Source organism: Mus pahari, chromosome 19 (assembly GCF_900095145.1).
Source record: "Mus pahari chromosome 19, PAHARI_EIJ_v1.1, whole genome shotgun sequence".
In the NCBI taxonomy this organism is placed as follows: domain Eukaryota; kingdom Metazoa; phylum Chordata; class Mammalia; order Rodentia; family Muridae; genus Mus; species Mus pahari.
In genome coordinates, this window is record NC_034608.1 from 22,669,756 (window position 1) to 22,691,613 (window position 21,858).

General features: G+C 48.0%; 1 protein-coding gene across 1 annotated transcript; it reads left to right on the forward strand.

Annotated features, from left to right (window-relative positions):
* Window positions 1-3,034: 3,034 nt before the first annotated feature.
* Tex45 (testis expressed 45) lies at window positions 3,035-20,960 on the forward strand. Its single transcript, XM_021219871.1, has 9 exons — window positions 3,035-3,104; window positions 9,086-9,662; window positions 12,565-12,668; window positions 12,760-12,860; window positions 17,616-17,728; window positions 17,845-17,954; window positions 18,226-18,427; window positions 19,463-19,548; window positions 20,710-20,960. The coding sequence occupies exons 2-9, from the start codon at window positions 9,104-9,106 to the stop codon at window positions 20,935-20,937; spliced, it is 1,503 nt and encodes a 500-aa protein (XP_021075530.1). The 5' UTR covers window positions 3,035-3,104; window positions 9,086-9,103; the 3' UTR covers window positions 20,938-20,960.
* The last annotated feature ends 898 nt before the right edge of the window (window positions 20,961-21,858 follow it).

Genomic DNA, 21,858 nt, shown 5'->3' on the forward strand with positions numbered 1-21,858 from the left:
ATGTATCTGGAAATAAGCACATAGAGGCAAGAGGTAAACCTCAGATGTCTTCCTCAGCCTGTCTCTATTCTCCAAGAAACACTGAGACGCTTTGCAATTTGCAAGCCACGTTTTTAACCAGCTGGTGAAGAATTAGACTTGATTTGACTGTTGAAAAATACTTAAGCCTTAGTCTTCGTGGCTGACCTTGGAGTTGCCAGTTACTGGTTTGACAGCCACCACCATTGTTCCCCAGCCAATGTCCTCCTCCCCAACAGAGAACAGCCACAGGACACAAGGCCACTCTGTGACCTTGCAGGAGCAAGACGAAACAAGGCCGCTCTGTTATCGTGTCTCTGAACACCTGCCGCACGCACTGAGGAACACAAATGAGAGGGGACAGACCTCTGTTCTTTTTCCATTTACTTGTTGTGGGTGAGCACGCAGGTGCTACGGTGTGCAAATGGCTGTCTGAGAATTTCAGGAGTTGCATCTCTCCTTCTTCCATCACGGGGACTGAACTCAGTCATCAGTCTTGGTGGTAAGCACCTTTAGCACCTGAGCCTTCTCACCACACCTCTGTTCCTAGTTAATGACAGTAAATGATCTCCTCTATACATCATGGCTTCAATTCTCTGTAGTCCTTCCTTTCAGTGATTCAGATACTGAAGAAGCACAGAGCTTCATGCGTGCTAGGCAGGCACCTTACTGACGATCTGTTCTGCCCCCTGCTCCGTGATCTGCCCTCCAAAGCCCGCATTCCCAGCAATTGGCTGGAACCGCTTTTGTGAGATGGAACTCATCCAAACTGCTTCAGTGTTTGTTATAACTTCAACTTTTCCATTTTTTAGACAGGGTCTCAGCAAATAGCTCTGGCTGGTCTGAAATTCCCTATGTAGACAGGGTCAATCTCAAACTCACGGAGAGCCACCTACATCTGCTTCCTGAATTCTGGGATTAAAAATATGTGCCACCATGCCTGGCCTTCAGAATTTTAATAAATCCATCAATCAATCAGTCTCCTCTCTCTCTCTCTCTCTCTCTCTCTCTCTAGAGTTCTCTTTTTAACTGGCATTACTGAAGTATAATTTACATACAATGAAACTATGTTTCATTATATGTTGTTAAACATTTANTTGGGGGGAGGGGAGGAGCCCATGCATGCATGCCATGAGCCATACGTGGAGGTCAGACAACTTGCAGGATTCAATGCTCTCCTTCTACCATATGGGACCCCAGGATCGAGGACTGGCCTTGAACTCACAGAGATCCGTCTGCCTCTGCCTAACCAAGTGCTGGGATTAAAGGTGTGCACCACCACACCTGGCCTCATCATTTTTCTTTTTGTAAAGACAAGATGCTGCTGTGGAGACTAGCCCGGCCTGGAGCTTGTGATCATTACCACTCTTGCTTCTGTTGAGATTATAGAGCCAAGAGTGTAGGTGATTACCAGCGTGGTTTACTAGCAGAGCACTTGCCTACCAGTGTGGGAGGACCCGACTTCCATCCATACTAATGAAAAGAGGAAGGAAAAAAAAAATGCACCTTTGTAACCAAACTCTGAGCTTTTCCCAGGCAGAAAACCTCCAGTTCCTTTTTTCTTCCAAAACTCACACAAAACAAGTCCTCTACCCCCAACATACACAGCATACAAATACACATACACTATGCTTGGCCCAGGGAATGGCACTGTTAGGAGGTGTGGCTTGTTGGAGGAAGTGTGTCACTGTGGGCTTTAAGACCCTCCTCCTAGCTGCCTGGAAAACAATCTCTCCTGGCTGGAGTTGGATCAAGATGTAGAACTCTCAGCTCCTTCTCCAGCACCATGTCTGCCTGGACACTGCCAAGCTTCTTGTCATGATGATAATGGTCTGAACCTCTGAACTTGTAAGCCAGACCCAATTAAATGTTGCCATTGGTCATGGTGTCTCTTCACAGCAATATAAACCCTAAGACATACCCATAGCACACATACATATACATCTCTCACACACATACTCATATGTATATATATATATATATATATATATATATATATATACACACACATATACATATCACACACACACACACACACACACACACACACATACAACTTACCCCCTAGGACCCAAATGATAGGAGGAGAATGTTGACTCCCAAACATTTTTTTCCTGACATCCACAGACCACCATGGAACACCGGCACACACCCACATATATGAAAATAAATGTGTTCTAGTTCCCTTTATATTGGTGTGGTTTAAATACTCTTTCAAAAAAAACAGAAGCAACTTGGGGGAGAAAGAGTGTATATTGCAGCTTATGACTCCTGTCCACTGTGAAGGCAAGGTAGGAACTTCAGATAGCTCCTCACATCACATCCACAGATTGGAAAGAATTAAACGCATGGGTGCTCAATTCTTGCTCAGTGTGCTCACTGATTTCTCCACGCTGTATCTAGATCCCCATGCCTAGGGAATGTTGCCACCCACAGTGAACTGAGTCCATGCCCATTAACTCAAGACAGTCATGTACAGACAGGCCCACAGGCCAACTGTACACAACCTCCTCAGAGAGACTTTTCCCAAGTGATTCTAGGTTGTGTCCATTAACAATTTAAGTTAAACTCTCACAAAAATGGTCCTTTTAAAAGCTCTTTTTTTTTTTTAAGGAATTCAATTTTTAAAAGGTTCTTTGGCAGTCTGTGACCCCCTAGCATGACAAGAACGGGCCAGGGGACTCAAGGACATCAGTGCCTGTGTGCAGCGTCAAGATACAGATAAACAGAAAAGCACGAAGACTGTTACCCTCACCCAACCTACCCCCACATACACATCTTCTTCTAAAATCATCACTGTTCTCCATACCATTTCCCAAGTCACAAAACTGAGGCTCTGAAAACTCAAATCCCATGCTTGAGTCTCTGACAGAACTCAATCCCAGATCCTCAAGGCTGCCCCCAGAGGTAGTCACGCCTATGTGACAGCATTATCTGGGAGAACTCTTGAGGTCACAATGACCTGGGCCAGACCATCTTGGGTTAACCTCTACAAAGGACCAGAAGACCATCCCCTGGGATGACCAGGGCTAGACAGGATCAGAGGGACCAGACAGGAGCCGTTCAAGATCCATTAACCCAGTAAGGTAGGTCTATGTCCTTGTCCCTGTACCCTACAGTACTAGGAGCTGAACCTAGGATCTCACATACGCTAGACACACACACACAACCACTCAGCTACCACTTTACCTAAGACACAGGTTGGATGTAGCCTAGGTGTTGGATATTCCTATGGGACTCCCTTTGCAAATTTTGTATACTTTGCAATCTTTGTGTACTTTGTAAATCTTGTAAACCCTCATGGCAAGAAAGTAGCCAGGCCCCTCAGCCAGACCTCCCTAACTGTCATATAGGTGTTTCCAAAATCAGTAATAGTTGCAAAGCTCATCTCCAGCCCCTCAACAGGACCCTCCTCAGATTATGCTAATTTTAGGTGCAACGTCTGAACAAAACCCACCAATCTCTGAACTTCCCACGGAAACCGACCAATCCCTGAGTACAAAAATCCACCAATCCCTGACCAGAAAAACCTACCAGTCCCCGAGCTCACCCAAGCTCAGAACTTGAAACCCCACCAATCCTGACCCTGGAAAGCTTCGCCCTAGAAAGCTCCACTCTGCAAGAACCCCTACATAAGCACTGTGCTCTGTCCAGTTGCTGCTGTCCGTTTCCTCCTGGGACCATAGGCAGCCACTCCTGGATTCTTCCATCCACACCCCAGAATATATATATATATGTGTGCGTGTGCGTGTGCGTGTGCGTGTGCGTGTGTGTGTGTGTGTGTGTGTGTATGCAATTTGCTGCCTGGTGTAACTCTCTCATTGTTTATAGATAGAAGATACAACACCTCTGCTGAGGAAGCTTCCTCTCAAAGCTGTGTGGTTCCTGGGTTTCTGAGTCCCAGGATACCTTCCCATCCGATCAGGAAGGCCAACACTAGGCTGGACTCCAACTTGATATGCAGTCTAGGACGGCCTTAAGTTTACGTTCTTCCTCCATTCACCTTCTAACCTTGGGATTGCAGGTGTATCACCATGATTGGCCTGTGCCTTGCAGAGGATGGAGCCCAGGTCTCCATGCATTCTAAGCAAGCACTCTACCAGCTGACTGCAGTGCAAGGTCCCTTCTTTCTTTCATTCATTCATTGGTCCAGGCTGATCTCTAACTCACACTCTCATTCTCTTGCCTCTGCTTTCTAAATTTGGGGATGACCGACACAAAGCCAGCTTGTGTGTGTGTGTGTGTGCATGTGCTAGGATGGCAGGCCGATAGCACCACACCCGGTTTACACAAGGCTGGCATTCCAACCCAGGACCTCATGCATGCTAGGCAAGCATTTCGCCAATGAACCAGAGCCCCAGCCCCATACAGGTCCTTCTGTTCCTCTTTATCTTTATCAGAGTCCTAAGTGAGCACATAGCAGGCCGAAGTCAAGGAGGGCTTTCTGGAGGAAGTGAGCCTGGAAGCTAGAAATGTTGGTGGGCAGCCAGGATCTCTGAGAGTATCAAGGAAGATGTGGGAGGAAGCATCTTGCTGGTTGGTCAGAGGGGGCGATCATCTAGAGCTGAAGGTATAGAGGGGTTGAGCGGAGCTGCAGACATACAGCATATGCAGTCAACAAGCAAAGCTACTGTCTTAGTCAGGGACCCCAAGACCAAGGTAACTCTTATAAAGAGTTACAAAGGTACCTCTGTACCTTACTTGGTATATGATTATACCTTAATTGGGGCTGGCTTACAGTTTCAGAGGTTCAGTCCATTATCATCATGGCAGGAAGCATGGCAGCACCCAGGCAGACACGGTGCTGGAGAAGGTGCTGAGAGTTCTACATCTTAATACGAAGGCAGCCAGGAGCAGCCTGGCTTCTAGGCAGCTAGCAAGTGAGTCTCAAAGCCCACCCCACACTTCCTCCAACAAGACCACCCCTACTCCAACAAGGCCACTCCTAGAGGCAAGCAGATTCAAGCCACCACATCCCACTCCCTGATCCCTAAAGGCTTGTTCAAGAAAGTGAGTCTATGGGAACCCTACCTAGCCATAGCATAATGCAAAACACATTTAGTCCAACTTCAAAAGTCCCCATAGCCTATCACAGTCTCAACACGGCCTAAAGCTCAAAGTCTCTTCTGAGATTCATCCAATCACTTAACTACAATCCCCTACGAAATCAAAATCGAAAAGCAGATCACATACCTCTAACATCTCATGTCACGGGATATACATCACCATTCCAAATGTCGTAGTGAGGAAATACTGGACCAAAGCAAAACCAAAAACCAGCTGGGAAAACTTCAAACTCTGCATCTCCATGTCTGATGTCCAACTCCTTCCAGCTTAGTTAACTGCAACACACCTCTTTCTCTTGGGCTGGTTCCTGTTAGCAGCTTTCCTCAGTAGGTATCACACAGCTCTGGCATCTCTAACATCTTGAGGTCTCCAAGGCAACTTCGACCTTACAACTTCTTGTTTCCGTGCCTGGAATCCACACACTCTCTCCTGGACTTCTACAAAGGACTTGGATCAATTCTCCAGCTCTCCTCTCTGTAGCACTCTAGGCTCTGGTTGACATTGCTCTGCTACTGCTGTTCTTGGTGATCATCCCATGGTACTGGCATCTCTAATACACTGGGGTCTTCTGCTGCAACTAAGCTTCACCAATAGCCTCTTATAGGCTCTCTTCATGATGCCCAGCCTCAACTTCTTTGCAGGACCCTTTCTTTCTTTCTTTCTTTCTTTCTTTCTTTCTTTCTTTCTTTCTTTCTTTCTTTCTTTCTTTCTTTCTTTCTTTCTTTCTTTTTTAAGATTTATTTATTTTAATGAGTACACTATAGCTGTCTTCAGACACATCAGTAGAAGGCATCAGATCCCATTACAGATGGTTGTGAGCCACCATGTGGTTGCTGGGAATTGAACTTAGGACCTCTGGAAGAGCAGTCAGTGCTCTTAACCACTGAGCCATCTCTCCAGAACCTGCAGGGCCCTTTCAGTTCTAGCCCATCAACTGCAACTGAGACTGTGCCTTCGCCAATGGCCTTTCCTGACCTCTCACAGGGCCGAGCCTCAGCTTCTCTCCATGACCCCCTTATGCCTTCAAAACCAGTACCACCTGGGTGACTCTTACCCATTACCAAGCCCAGCTGCCAGCAGAAGGTCTATCTCTGGAACATGGCTGTTTTGTGCTCTTAGACTTTTCCAGAAGGTTTCACCTCTTCTTAATCATCACTAACTTCTTAGGTCCAGATAACCAGCATCAATTGTCCCAGTAACCCCTTTCTAGTCTTGACTTTAAAGCCAGAGCCATATGGCTGAAGCTGCTGAGTTCTGCTGCTTGCTGGGGCTGGAACATGGCCCCTCTTGTTCTATTTGATCATCACCACCTTCCCGTTTTCCAGCTCCCTCATTGTCTAAGCTTGTCTGTCCTGGAACTTGCTCTGTGGACTGCCCTTGAACTCACAGATCTACAAGCCCCTGTGTCTCCTAGGTTCTGGGACCTAAGCTTTTCTCTACTTGGTAATTGTTCTGCCCCAGGCTGGCCCTTGAACTCAAAGATCTGCTTGCCTCTTTCCCCTGGGATGAAAGGCATGTACCACCATGCCTGAGCCTAAGCTTTTCATGACCACTATGCCTCAATATCCACATCAGAAGCCTGTGTCTTCCAGCCTTAAGATCTGGATCACAGGTGAGCCCTCCATTTCCAGATTGTAGTTCATTCCAGATTAAAGTCCAAATGAATACAATAACCAGGTAATAACACCTAACTTGATGCAATTATCTCTAGTTCAACTGCAAACATGTTAAGTTTAGCTGGGTAAGATCTTTCCTGGTGGACACCGCTCCTTTAACTCCTCTTAATACCCACGAACACAGGATGTACCTTCATTGCACTTCCCTGGTGCCCCTTTAGTCTTTGAACCACACATTTTTTATTTTTCCTCTCTAACCTTGTTACCCTTAATCAAAAGGTTCTCCTTGAGAGTAAATCATACATAGCACAGGGTTGTTTTGGGACCTCCTTTCTCAATGCGACTAGTTTGGCTCTCTTCACCTTAGCCTCGGGCAGACCTTTAGGACGAGGGCATAAAGCAGCCACGTCTTCACCAAAATAGCACAAGAACAGTCTACAGGCCACATCCTAAAATCCTTCTCCTCTGAAACTTCGAGAGCCAGGCTCACACAGCTCAAATCACCCTAAGCAGCAATATCTTCCATTTCCCTGCTAGGCTCGCCCATTCAGCCCCACTCGAAACATTCCCCTGCTTCCCACATTCAAAGTTGTAGGGGGAACATCCTGTGTGTTGTGTGGATGCGCCACGTGTCAATTAAAAAGCCTAAAAGGCCTATGGCTTATGGCTTAGGCAGGAATTAGAGGTGGTACATCTGGACAGAGGAAGGATTCTGGGATGGAGCCAGGCGGGAGGTTGACAGGGAAGATGTGAAAAGACAGATACACGGCACCTGAGCACAGGTAACCAGCCTCGGGGCAGGATGTAGGTTAAAATAATTGGGTTATTTAGTTATGATCTATTCAGAGAAGAGTCTAGCTATATCACCAAGGTATTTTAAACCTGAGCCTTATTTCTGGGAGTATGAGGCTGGGCAGAACCAGGACTAACTTCTAAACACAGTCCAAAAATTCACATTCTTTCAGACAAAAGCATGGTCAGGCCTAGCCCAGTAATGTAGTATGTAGCATGACACACTTCCTCTAACAAGATCGCACCCACTTGACAAAGGCCACTCCCTGGGCCAAGCATAGTCAAATCACCACAGCTACCCACGTTTGTGTTCAGGTCAATTCCACCGTTTATACCGGTGGTTCTCAACCTTCCTAATGCTGCAACCCTTTAATACAGTTCCTCATGTTGTGGGGACCCCCCCTCCCCAGCCATAAAACTTGTTGCTACTTTATAACTAATTTTGCTACTCTTATGAATCATAATGTAAATATCTGTGTTTTCTGATGGTCTGAGGTGACCCCAGTGAAAGGGCCATTCAGCATCGAAGGCACCCTGACCCACAGGTTGAGAACCACTGATTTATGCAACCCGGGACCCAGCTCAAGGTCACGGTCAATGTGCTTCTTTTTACCTCAATGAACTCCCAACATTTCTCACAGGCCTGCTTGGAGGCCTGCCTCCTGCATGACTGCAGAGTAACTGGCCATCACAATGTTTAAATATTCATATATATATATGAATATCTAAATGAATATATGTGTGTGAGTCTCTAGCCCCATCATTAGCTAACAAAAAATCTGAGAGTTCTTGGTCTATTTTTGTTAACTGATGTCTGGGGTAACCTGTCTCGGGATTGATTTTGTTTTGTTGTTTTGTTTTGTTTTGTTTTGTTTCCTGTGATAAAACACCATGACCAAAACCAAGTTAGGGAGGACAGGGTTTAGTCCATTGTCTAGGGAAGTCAGGGAAAGGACGCAAGGCAGGAATCTGGAGGCAGGAAACGATGCAGAGGCCACGTAGGAATGCTGGTTACTAGCTTGCTCCTCACGCTCTGTTCAGCCTTCAGCCTGCTGCCTTATAGAAGCCAGAACCACCAGCCCAGAAATGGCACCACCCACAGCGGGTTGGGCCTGCCTACCCCAATAGTCAATAAAGAAAATGCTTCCTGGGTCAATCTAGTAGGAGTATTTTTCTCAATTGAGGTTCCTCTTCTTTTTGTTCTTAAAGATTTATTTATTTATTATATGTAAGTACACTGCAGCTGTCTTCAGACACTCCAGAAGACGGAGTCCAGAAGACGGCGCCAGATCTCGTTACGGATGGTTGTGAGCCACCATGTGGTTGCTGGGAATTGAACTCAGGACCTTCAGAAGAGCAGTCAGTGCTCTTAACCACTGAGCCATCTCTCCAGCCCAAAGTTCCTCTACTAAAAGGGCTCTAAGCTAAAATTGCTGGCAGAGTACCGTAATACCCTCTACACAGTAGGTGCCAAATAAAGAGACCGTCTCCTTACTCTTCCTAGGGTCGGGCCAAAAGATGAAAGCCAGCAATATCCTGTTGTGGGAGGAGGGATTTGTCAGGAGCCCAAGCCTTTTCTTCACCCCTTGCAGGTAGAGCGGGGCCTCACGATGCCTGTGTGCCCGTTGTCCCTGGAGTTCCTCAAGGCCTCACACTTCTCTCTGGGTCCTGATCCGCGGCTGCATGAGGGCACTATGCAGTGCACATCGCACAGGGACTTCCCAGCCTATTCCGCTGTCACCTTGGTCCAGCCCCCCTCGTCACCACCACAGCAAGGCACAGTCTTCCAAAGGGAAGCGCGGTGGGCTTCCCAGAAGCGTGTATCGGAGATGCGCCGCGCGTTCTCCCCACCGCCCACGTTACAGTCACAGGGTGAGCTACAAGAGCGGGCAACTGAGCACTCGCGAGCCATGCAGATAAGCAATCTGCACTTGCAAGCCGATATGCGTCCTGTCCTCAACCTGTCCATCGCACGTGCTGACTACGGCTGGCCAGAGCTACCACCGAGCGCCCGCCTGGACATCCGAAGCGCGCGCCTCCTCTTTGACCGGGATTCGATGCCCTCGGGGGACAGGAAGCAGTTGCGCATGCCGCTCACCTCGTACCAGGCATACTATCCGCCCTATGATGCCATCACCCCTCAGCCCTGTGTGCCCTGCAGCCATCTAGGTGAGTGCATTCCCTAGCTGTTGTTGAACCCAAGGGCACTCAGAGTCGAGTCTTCGCCCCTTGCCCCCCACCCTACCATAAATGGTCACTTGTCAACACAGAGAGGAAAACTCTAGCTGCCAACCAGTAGAGATGCTGGGGCTAAAAACTCCAGGGCTAAGGACTCAGTTGGTAGAATATTTACTTAGCGCCCACGATACCCTGGTATTCCACCCCAGCACTACATAGGCCAACAGCAATCATCCCAGTGTTGAGGAAGTGGAGGCAGAAAGATCAAGTTTTCTAAGATCCTCTCTCTCTCTCTCTCTCTCTCTCTCTCTCTCTCTCTCTCTCTCTCTCTCTCTCTCTCCTCCCCCATTTCCCTCTCCTCTCCCCCTCCCTCTCTCCCTCATAACACACACACACACACACCACCACCACCACCACCACCAACAACAACAACAACAACAACAACTACAGTCAAGCATGATTGTATATGCCTGTAGTCTCCGCACTTCAGAGGCTGAAATAGAAGTTTGAGACAAGCCTTGGCTACAGCATGAGTTCAAGTCTAGCCTGGGTGACTTATTGAAATTCCCCAAATAAAAANGGCTAGGGATGGGCTGGAGAGATGGCTCAGTGGTTAAGAGCACTGACTGTTCTTCTGAAGGTCAAGAGTTTTCAAATCCCAGCAACCACATGGTGACTCACAGCCATCTGTAATGAGATCTGACGCCCTCTTCTGGAGTGTCTGAAGACAGCTACAGCTTACACATAATAAATAAATCTTTAAAAAAAGGGGGGGGGGGCTAGGGATGTAGCTCAGTGGTAGAGCACTGGACTGGTGATGTCCAAGGCCCCAGGTATTTTGGAATTTTCCGGCCATGTCTCCAGTAAGAGAACTCCCTTTGAGTTGGGCTTTGGGGGTAGGGGTGGGGGTGGGGGGTTGTTTCTATTGGCTTCTTTTGTGTGTGTTTGGGTGTGATTGTATCAGTTAGAGGACAACCTCTGGTATGAGAGCTCAGACACCTTCCATCCACCTTTGTGGGACCAGAGAATGAACTATGATAGCCATTCTTTTGGTTTTGAACTAATGAGATTAGTAGTATATAGCAAGCCAAAAATAACAGGAAAAAAATAATAAAAGCAACTTTAGTAACTAACCTTAACTAGTAAAACATCCTGGTATTGGGCGCTCAGAGAATCCAGCAGAGACCCACCAAGGGAGGGAACGCTCACCAAGGTAGGCACTTGGAGCTCTTGACCCAGACAGTCCCAGGCAGAGCAGCTTCTGCTTAGGCGAGGCTTCCAACTAACAACAGCTGGGAACTGACAGAATGGTGACACTGCCTTTTATCCCAGCATGAGACCCTGTCTAGGGGTGGGGGCAGAGGCAGGTGGATTCCAGTGGATTCCAGGACAGACTGATCTGCAGAGAGAAAGAGGGGGTGGGGAGACTGGTGACACTGAAACAGTCAGAGGGAGTTCCTGACTGAGCTGTCTGTCTCCATGGCGAGCTTGCTTCCCTACCGCAAGGGCTTTTCCATCACGAGGTGAGCAAAGGCGATGTCTGTTGGCAACGGTTCACCTTCTAGTGGCTCTCCAGTACATGTTTTCATTCTTGGGTTCTCCTGCTGATTTTTCGCTTCTTGTCAGAGTCAGAGGGGACAGCCCACCCTTGGAGATCACTCTAAGGCAGGCATGCTGAGGTCTAAAATGGGAGGAGAGCCTGGCTTCCAGAGCTAGTTTCTCAGTTCATAAAAAAGGGTCTTCATTTGGCCTGGAGCTTTCTCAGTAGGCTACACCGGGTGGCTAGCAAGCTCCTGGGATCTGCCTCCTTAGGCTGGGACCACAGACTTGGGCCACCATGACTGAATTGTTTGTGTGGATTCTGGAGATCCAAACCCAGGTCTTCATGATTGTGGGACAAGTGCTTTGCTGAGTCTCCCCGACAGTGCTTTACTGAGTCTCCCCGACCTTCTTTTCTTTTTCCTGTTGGGCACCAAATTCAGGGTGTCAGATATACTCCGATATGCTCACATATACAGAGCAAGTGCTCTACTGTGGTCCAGCTACCACGCCCCTCATTCCTATCAGGCTCTTCAAGTCTCTGCACCTCAAGGGTATTAAAATGAGTGAAAGGCTTAATTCAGCCTAAGCTAGGCCTACGACCCAGCACACAGAAGACTGAAAACAGAGTTCCTAAGCAGCTATGGTTACTGCTCAAAATACTGTAGCAACACATACATACATACATACACACATACACACACACACACATACATAGCCAACCTGAAACAAACCAAAAACAGAAGAAAGAGAGGAGGAGCCTGGGCGTGGCAGCCAAGTCTGTAAGCTAGCACTGTAAGGGAGACAGAGCAGGGTTATCGGTTCACGGCCATCTCCAACTATGTGAAAAGTCTGAAGCCAGCCAGGACTACCTGAGACCCTGTCTGGGGGGTGGAGGCAGGAGAGGAGAGAGGAAGGGACAGAAAGGGAAGGGGGGGAATGACCTTAGCCTAGGTACCCGTCTCCATACTTGTTGGCCATATTTTTTTTTCTTACATTGATTGTGTTTATATGTATGTGCACATGCCCCAGGGTGTGAGCGTGGAAGTCAGAGGCCAGCTCGCAAGAGGCATGTCTTTCCTCTCACCGTGTGGAACTCAGGGCTCTAACCCCAGTCATTAGGCTTGGCAGCAAGCACCTTTACCCACTTGGCAGCAAGCACCTTTACCCACCATCCCATCTCAACAGCTCCACCTCTTTTAACGCTGTTTTTAGTTCTTTGTCTTGTTTTTGTTTGAGAGATCTTCCAGTCTCGAATGACTTACCTTCCTGTGGGTAGAGTTCCAGGTAGTCTTAAGGTTGCAGAAAAATCAATCCCATTCCCTCCCACTCCCTTCCCATTCTTCCACCTTAGGAGGTTCTAACACCCTGAAGTGGAACTACAAGGGACAGCAAGACACCTCCTACAAGAAGCACTTCCAAGCTCTCCCAAGCCCACCAGCCTTGATGTGTAAGAGGGTAAATCAAGGTGGCATTGGCTCCACTGGGGAGTGGGTGGTAGCCATGGCAACCAGGGTAGTTCTGACCTTTCACCTTACTTTGCCCTCAGGCCTCCTCCAGTGTAAACCTAGGAGACAGCAAGGTTGGCTATAGTCCCCTGTGCTCGCTGGTGAAGCAGACCTACACACCTCAGGGGCTGTCCCCATACAGGTACAAAAGGCCACTCTCTCCCCGCAGTTGGCTTTCGGCAACGTGTTGGGTGTACTATTCAGGGCTCCTGAACTTTTGCTTGCCTTAGAATTGTTCATCCCGGGCTGGAGAGATGGCTCAGCGGTTAAGAGCCCTGACTGCTCTTCCAAACGTCCTGAGTTCAAATCCCAGCAACCACATGGTGGTTCACAACCATCCATAATGAGATCTGACGCCCTCTTCTGTTGTGTCTAGAGACAGCAACAGTGTACTTACATATAATAAATAAATTAATTAAAAAAAAAAAAAAAGAATTGTTCATCCCAAGCTCCACCACGGTATCACATTGCTTACCAAAGCACCTGCTGGGAGGATGACTCACTGCCTGAGGACGAGGGTCTGAGTTCAAGTCCTCAGCACCTACCTAAAAAGCTGGCTGCGGCCATGTGCCTGCCATCCCCGTGGAGTGGTGCACACAGACAAGCCAGATGACTGGAGCGTGTCGACAGCCAGCCTAACTCCAGGTTCAGTGAGATTCTGTCTCAGAAGGAGTAAGGCACAAGCCAATGAGATGACTCAATGGTTAAAGTGCTTGCCAGCAAGCCTGATACCTACTTGAGTTCAATCCCCAGGACCCACATAGCGGAAGGAAGGAACAGATTTCCCATACGTTCTCCTCTGACCTCCACATGGGCACGATGGCAAAAACACAGGCAGGTTTGTATGCACACAGAGTTAGGCACACACTTGCATATACCCTGTATGCATACGACACACATAGGCACACACTTGCATATACCCTGTATGTATATGACACACATAGGCACACACTTGCATATACCCTGTATGTACATGACACACATGTATACCAAAGCACCAAAATCAGGAAGAGAGGTGTTTCATGGTTAAGAGAGTCGCAGGATGGTTGATCACCCTGTAAACCCCCAAGATTGTGTTATTTACCAAAACCAAACAAACAAACAAAAAAGAAAAGCTGTTTCTAGCTTAAATCCCAACCTTTAATCCCAAACAATAAAGGAAAGTTAGTTTGTAGAAGGAGGCACCCATGTTTGAAAGTGATGTCTAACTGAGGGACTAATCAGAGAAAGATTTGACAGAGTAGAATATGCCCAAGTCTCTCAAGAAGAGAGAGGAAAGAGAAGCAATGTAAGAGGAAACCAGTCCCGAGGGAGAGAAGAAGAAGGAGGAGGCTTTACTGAGAGAGTTTTCCAGAGGCAGGTTGAAGAGAGAATGAGGTAGGCACAGGTGAAGACAGAAGGAGCCAGAGAATGAGAAGGAGCCAGATCAGAACAGACTGAGAGTTGGAGGCCAAGCAGAGCAATTCAGTCAGAGGCCGAGAAAGAAGCCAGATTTAATCACTCAGCCTAGAGAGGAGTTTGAGCCAGGACAGCTTGAGTTGACCCAGCCAGCCAGAGTACAGAAAGAACAAGAAAGAGTGAACTTATTCAGCAGTAACTCTCAGAAGCTAAAAACACTCTTAAGCCTAGATTAGATTGTACTGAGGCTAGAAGCTTTCACGATTGGGCCTAGGTTAGCAGACAGAGGCAGTAAGCCCTGAACAATTACATCAGGCAAACAAAAGTTACTTTTTACATGAGAACCAAAGTTTTCTTCTCGGCATCTATATGGTAGCTCACAATGACTTGTAACTCCAGTTCCAGGAAATGCAACACCCTCTTGTAGCACTACACACAGGGGCACATACACACAGAACGGAGCACTGTTCCTTGATGAACACTGTCTGCTGTTGCAGAGAACCCAAGCTTGACACCCAGTATCCACATGGCAGCTCACAACTGTTTCTAACTCTAGTTCCGGTAAATCAGACTCCTTCCTCTGGTCTTCTCAGGCACCGTGCATGAATGTTGTGTATAGATAGACATGCAGGCAAAATACCCATACACATAAAGAATATTTTTTTAAAAAAATCTTTTTTGTTGTTTTTAGTTTGTTTTTTTGTTTGTTTGTTTGTTTTGGTTTTGGTTTTTTGTTGTTGTTTTGGTTTGGGGTGTTTTTTTTGGTTTTGGTTTTTTTTTTTTTTTTTTTTTTTTTTTTTTGTTTTTTTTTTTTTTTTTTTTTGAGACAGGGTTTCTCTGTATAGTCCTGGCTGTTCTGGAACTCACTCTGTAGACCAGGCTGGCCTCAAACTCACAGAGATCTGCCTGCCTCTACCTCCTGAGCAGCTGGGATTAAAGGCATGGGTCGCTACCACCTTCAAATAAAAACATTTTTTAAAGGGGAAATTAGGTGTGGTGGTGAATGCCCTACATCCCAGAACTTGGGAGGCTGTAAATGCATTTTGTAAAGTTGATGATTTTTATCTATCCTGGATAGCTCCCAAATAAATAAGAAATAGACTATAAGATTTCTTTAATCAGCCGGGCATGGTGGCGCATGCCTTTAATCCCAGCACTTTTGAGGCAGAGGCAGGCAGATTTCTGAGTTCGAGGCCAGCCTGATCTACAGAGTGAGTTCCAGGACAGCCAAGGCTAGACAGAGAAACCTTGTCTGGAAAAAAAAAAATGATTTCTTTAATCAAGCTTTATGGAACAATAACTGGGCAGTCATTGATCTATTCTAATTCTCTAAACTGATCTGGCTCCATCCCAGCCAAAATCCCCAAGTACTTGCATTTTAGTAGTGGTCTGGGTGCTCTCTGCTCCGGTTGTGTTCCCATGGTATCGCTCCTGGACCCCTTTCTTGTAGCAAATCTTCACTCTCCTCTCCTCTTCTCTCTGCTCCTCTCAGCATCCGCATGGTAGCTTGCTTGCAAGCGCAGGCACATGTGCCTTCCCTCCTTCCCTCCTTCCCTCCTTCCCTCCTTCCCTCCTTCCCTCCTTCCCTCCTTCCCTCCTTCCCTCCTTCCCTCCTTCCCTCCTTCCCCTGGCAAGTGGAAGTCCCGCCCTATTCTCTCTTCTGCCCAGCCATTGGCTGACCGGCATGTGGCGCAATGTTTACACAACATTGAACAGGAGATAGTTAGAATAAGCCTTATAATGCGGTCTCTGGATTTCAACACGATATGGGGGCAGAGAAATCAGCATTTGACTAAAACAAGGATAATCTTTACACACTGCATAAAAACATTATGCCTACAGGAGGCAAAGAAAACAGTGTTTCACTGTGAGGTTGAGGCCAACCTGGTCTACTTAGTACTGGGCCAGCCAAGGCCCTAATAAGAGCCTGGAGAGATGGCTCAGCAGTTAAGAGTGCTTGCCGCTCTTGCAGAGGACCCGAGTTTTATTCCTACCTGTAACCCTAGTTCTTAGAGATCTGACACTCTCTTCTGGCTTCCGTGGGCACCAGGAATCCATGTGATATACTTACATAATACAGGCCAACAATCATACACACAAAATAATAATCTTTAAAAATAAAAGACTGGACATGCCTTTTATTAAATTTTCAATTTTATTAAATTAAAAGATGGCACATGCCTTTAATTCTGGAACGCCTGTTCTACTTTGTTTTCTGTGACTCTGATAAACACCAAGGTCAAAAGCGACTTTAAAAGGTGAAAGGAACAATATGTGAACAACATAACGAAACATACCATGGCTGAATGTAACCATGGAAACCGAAATTGAAGTAATGTGTGAACGCCTTAATTATGATTGGCTAATTGTAGCTTAAACACCCTGGTCTGACCGGATGTCATAGCCTAGCTTGATGGCGGTAGTGCATCGGGTAAGGTTCACGGAGTGTTCTGCTTTNGGGTTCAGTTGGAGCTCTGTCCGAGGTCCGGACCCTTGTTCAACAGCGGGCATCCGGATCGGTGGACTCGATCGATCGCATCTCCGTGGGACTCCGGAAGCAAGTGAGTTGCGGTGGCCAGACCGGGATATTTAAGCTACACTTAGCCAATCATAATTAAGGCGTTCACACATTACTTCATCGAGCATTTACCTTACTTCAACTTTATCATACTCACGCACACACTCTAGGCTTGGTTTCCATGGTTACATTCAGCCATGGTATCGTTTCCTTACGTTGTTTACATCTTGTTCCTTTGTTTAACATCAGGTTATACTCCATCACTGAGGAAGGTCAAGGGAACTCAAGAAAGAACCTAGAGGCAGGAACTGAAGTAGAAACCATGGAGAAATGCCACTTGCTTACTGGTCTGTTTCCCAGGGCTGGCTCAGCCTCCATTCCTATACAACCCAAACCATCAGTCCAGGGGTGACACCACCCACAGAGGCCCAGCCCTTCGCACACCAATCGTTTATGAAGAAAATGCCCCCACAGACAGGCACCACAGGCCAATCTGGTTGAGACAATTCCTCAGTTGAGGGTACCTCTTTCTAGGTGATTCTAATTTGTGTTGAGTTGACAAAAACTAACCGACACGCCGGGTGTGGTGGCGCACGCCTTTAATCCCAGCACTCGGGAGGCAGAGGCAAGTGGATTTCTGAGTTCGAGGCCAGCCTGGTCCACAAAGTGAGTTCCAGGACAGCCAGGGCTATACAGAGAAACCCTGTCTCGAAAAACAAACAAACAAAAAAAAACCCAAAACAAACAAACAAACACCCCCCCCCCCAAAAAAAAAAAGAAAACCTAACCGAACCAACTCTGAGGCAGAGACAAGCAGATCTGGAGCATTCCAGGCCAGCCAGGGTTATGTAGTGAGACTATCTCAAAAACTTACACAAATATTAATTAGTGCACCCCAGGCTTAGCCATAGCACACCTGAACCTATCACCTTCATCGAAAATTCTGGGGACCTACCTTGATCCTAACTTACTTTGCCTGAGGTATGACAAGGTCCAGGCCGCAGCCCACATCCACCAGGTGAACGTTGGTCCTGGAGACCGCCTGTTCCATGACAGAACTACCATGAACGACTATTTCTACTCCAAGGAGCCAGGTGAGAGCCTTCTGCGCTCCCGCGCGCTCCACCCCTGGCTCCCGCGCCCTCCACCCCTGGCTCCCTTTGCCACTTTGTTTCTATGGCTTAACCCTGACATACCCCTCCCCTGGCAGAGCCTTTTGTTCTTCACCATGATAAGACTCCGGAGTCAAACATCCTGAAAGGAAACTGGCGCCCTGGCCCTGGCAGCCTCGATACCTCCGCAAAGTTCTTCTACGGTGAGGTCAGCAGAGAGAGGGAGAAGGTGGCAGTGTGCCCTCATAGCGGAGAAGGGAATCTTAAAGGCAGAACAAGATGTGGAGCTCAGAGTAGAACACAGGTCCTGGCTTTGACATACACATCAACCTCGATGGTTCTAGTCGTAAAATACAATAACCCACAATTTAAGCCCATCTGGAATCCAGAGGGTGCTAGCTAGCCACAAGGCGCCATGGAATGACTCCCGGGGCTCCAATCCCTGCACTGGAGATACCTAGAAACCTGTATTCCTACAGCCACCTCCTGCGACACAGCCTCCAGGCCGACAGGTGTCCCATGAGAAACTGAAGGATCACATAGTCTTCGGAGACTCAAAGCTGCTCGGTAACTTCTTCCAAACCTCCATGAGCTCAGACTACTGCCCTCCGACTACCACCCTAAAACAAAGAACCCCCAACTTCTCTTTGTTGGAGAGTAACCTCCCTGAGGGCACAGGTGGTAAGTGTGAGCTACCCCTCTGAGAGACCCGCCTCATCCCCAAAGATCCTCCCTGGTTCCTCGAAGCTCCTCCCATCACTGAAACCTCCTTCTCCCCCAAATCCAGAAAAACCTGTCCCTCTCTGAAGCTCTCCCGCACCTCATTCCCCTCCTTTAACACTAAAGACCTGCCTCTGTCACTGGAAGGCCTACTCCTTGCTGGAAAAAACACCTCACGCCCCTTCCATCTGAAAGCCCCGCACCAGTACTAACGCCCGCAGCCCCAATTCCCACCTTATTCCCACAGACCTGCCCATTCCTCTCCATCTCCAAAAACCTGCTGCTGTTCCAGAGGCCCTGCCTGTAATTGAAAGCTCTGCCCCTGGACACTCATCCCCCATTTTTTTGTTGTTGTTTTTTGTTTTTTGTTTGGGTTTTTGGTTTTTTTGAGCCATGGTTTCTGTGTAGCCTTGGCTGTCCTGGAACTCGCTTTGTAGACCAGGCTGCCCTCAAACTCAGAGATCCACCTGCCTCTTTGTCTCCTGAACACTGGAATTGAAGGCGTGAGCCACCAACTACTTGCTTTTTATGAAGACTCCATAACGATCTTCAAAGGCTGCTCCCTCAAGCCCCACCCACATCCTCAAGTTCCTCCCCTTCCTAAAGTCCCACCCCATTCCCAAAGTTCTGCCCTTCAAAATGCCTATCACCACCTTCCTTGAATTGATTCTACCCTGGGTTGACAACTCCCATCTTCTAGGCTGTGGTACCTCCCCTTGTGTAACTCCAACCCTCTGATCTGGCCAAGGCTCCTCCCCCTTCCTTATTCTCTCTCGTCCACATCTAAACCTTCCTCCTCCGTCCTACACAGTGTGCTCTCTGGCCCCGCCCTTCAGACCCCTGTGTTCTGACCCCGCCCACACTTCAGACAACCCTTAGCCTCTGTACTACTTAGGTGCTTGAGCCCTGAATCTCCCACTCTTAGTCCCTCATATTTCTCCTGTTCCGTTTTCTCTACCCCTCCCCCACCCAACTTTCCCCAAACCCAAATCTCAGAATTAGACTTTTTAACCACGAACCAAATGATGATGAAGCCGCATGGAATAGTTCGAGCCTCTATCACTGAAGATTTGTTACGGAAGGTGAGCCATGGGAAAGGGATACGTCATCCCCCCCCTCCCTCATCGGCATCTCTCAAACTAGTGTTAACCCCAGAATCACAGTTAAGTGGCCTAGGGCCAAATGGTGCTGGAAGATCAAGCCAAGAGTCTCTCTCTCTCTCTCTCTCTCTCTCTCTCTCTCTCTCTCTCTGTGTGTGTGTGTGTGTGTGTGTGTGTGTGTATGTCTTGCTGTCTCTTTTTCTGTCGTCTTTGTCCCTCTCCCCCTCCCTCTTCCCCACCCTCTCCCTCCCTCCCCTCTCTCCCTCCCTCTCTCTCCCCTCTCCCTCTCCCTCTCTCTCTCCTTCTCCCTCTCTCTCTCTCCCTCTCTCCCACCCCCTCTCCCTCTCTCCCTCCCCCTCTCTTCCTCCTCCTCTCTTTCTCTCCCTCTTTCCCTCTCTCCCTCTCTCTTTCTCCCTCCCCCTCTCTCCCTCCCCTCTCCTCTTGAGACAAGGTTTCTAGCTCAGGCTGGCCTGGAATTGCCCTGTGTGGCTGCTGCTGATCTTGAACTCCTGCCTCTATCTCCCCAGTGCTGAGGTTTCCGGCATGCACCACAATTTAGAACTCAGCGATCTTGCTGATGACAACCCAGCTTCAAGGTCATACCTAGTCTCTTCCGAGGCTCAGGTTCATAACAACTGGGATACATTTATTGCCTAACCGGGTTTAAGCCTCAAAGAAGAGTTCCCTTCAGATGCTACCTGGGACCATCCAAAGTCCTATGGGGTCATTCCAGGCACCATTTATTTATTTATTTATTTTTAATTTTTATGGCACTTAATTTTAGTGGTGGGGGTGTGTGTGTGTGCACCCATGGACATACATGTGCCATGGTATATATGGGAAGGTCAGAGGACAACTTGTAGTAGTCAGTACTCTTTTTCTACCATGGGGGCCCCAAGGGTCAAACTCAGGTTCTCCAACACAGGGTTCAAGCATCAAACACATGCTGAAAGTAATCTTTTCAGTGCTGAGGATCAAGCTAAGAGTCTCTCTCTCTCTCTCTCTCTCTCTCTCTCTCTCTCTCTCTCTCCTGACTGAGCCTCTTCTCACCCTCCAATGTCCTCACCACATTGGTCTTGAGGTGGCCAGGGAGGGTCAACAACCACAGGACTGTCTGGCTAACTGCCTACCTTGACTTCACAGTGCAAATACAGCCACATAGAGCCCCCACTGGGCAGACAACGTTTCTTCTCTACACAGAATCAAGACGAGTATCCCTTCAAGTACCAGGGTCCATTGGTACAGAAGCTAAGTAGCATGCTTGAGAGCCATCTGCCAATGGGCACGCCCAAGTACCTTGGCTGCTGGCATGAGAAAGTAGACCCTCGGGGCCCCCAGATCCCTATGTATCCTTGCCTGAGCCAGCAATAAGTGTCACTTGATTGTCAAATTGACAGATGGTATCTTTTACTTTATTTTACACTGACTTGTTTGTGCGTGATCGTGCACGTGCCGCGGTGGGGGAGGGGTGTCAGAAGCTAATTGGTAAGAATGGGTTCTCTCCTTCTACGGTCTGAGTTCCAGGGGATTAATATCAGATCAGGAACCAAGCTTTGTGGCAAAGCCTTTACTTACTGAGCCAACTTGCTTGCCCTAAACAGAATTTAGAGTAACCATGAAGCAAACCTCTAATCGTGCCTTCAAGAGAGTTTCCTGATTAGGTTAATTGAGGAAAGAAGACCCTAAATGTGGTTGGCACCGTTTCATAAAGGTGCTCTTAGTGGCTGAGCCGTCTATACCACACTGAACTGTTGAGTTTGTGTGAGCTATGTACTTCTCACAATGATGAGCCAAGTAACTAACCCAGAGGTCACCTCGCCCTCCCCAGCAGTTATCATGAAAGGGGAGGCTTGGAGAAGGGCCAGTAGAAGGGGATGCACTAGAAAGAGTGACTTCATGAAGACACCGGAGCAGCTGTGTCATACCTGGTGCAGCGTACCTGGAGACTCGGGTAAGAAGGTGGAGACTCTAAGCCTAGCCTGAGCGACCTAGTGAGAACCAGTTTTACAGTGTAAGGCCCCCAACATGAAAAAGCCAGAATGAAAGACAAAACATAAGACACTTGAGCAGACTTCCCTGATGCTCGAGTGACACGGAGAACATGGATGGTGGGACCGGAGACGGCTCACTGGTTAAGAGCACCAGCTGCTCTTACAGATAACCAGAGTTCAATTCTCAGCACTCACATCCAGTGGCTCACCTGTGACTCTAGCCCAAGCGGATCCACGGCCCTACCTTCTGAGTAGACCGCACCCGCGTACACAAACACACAGCGATGTGAGCATAGGCGCC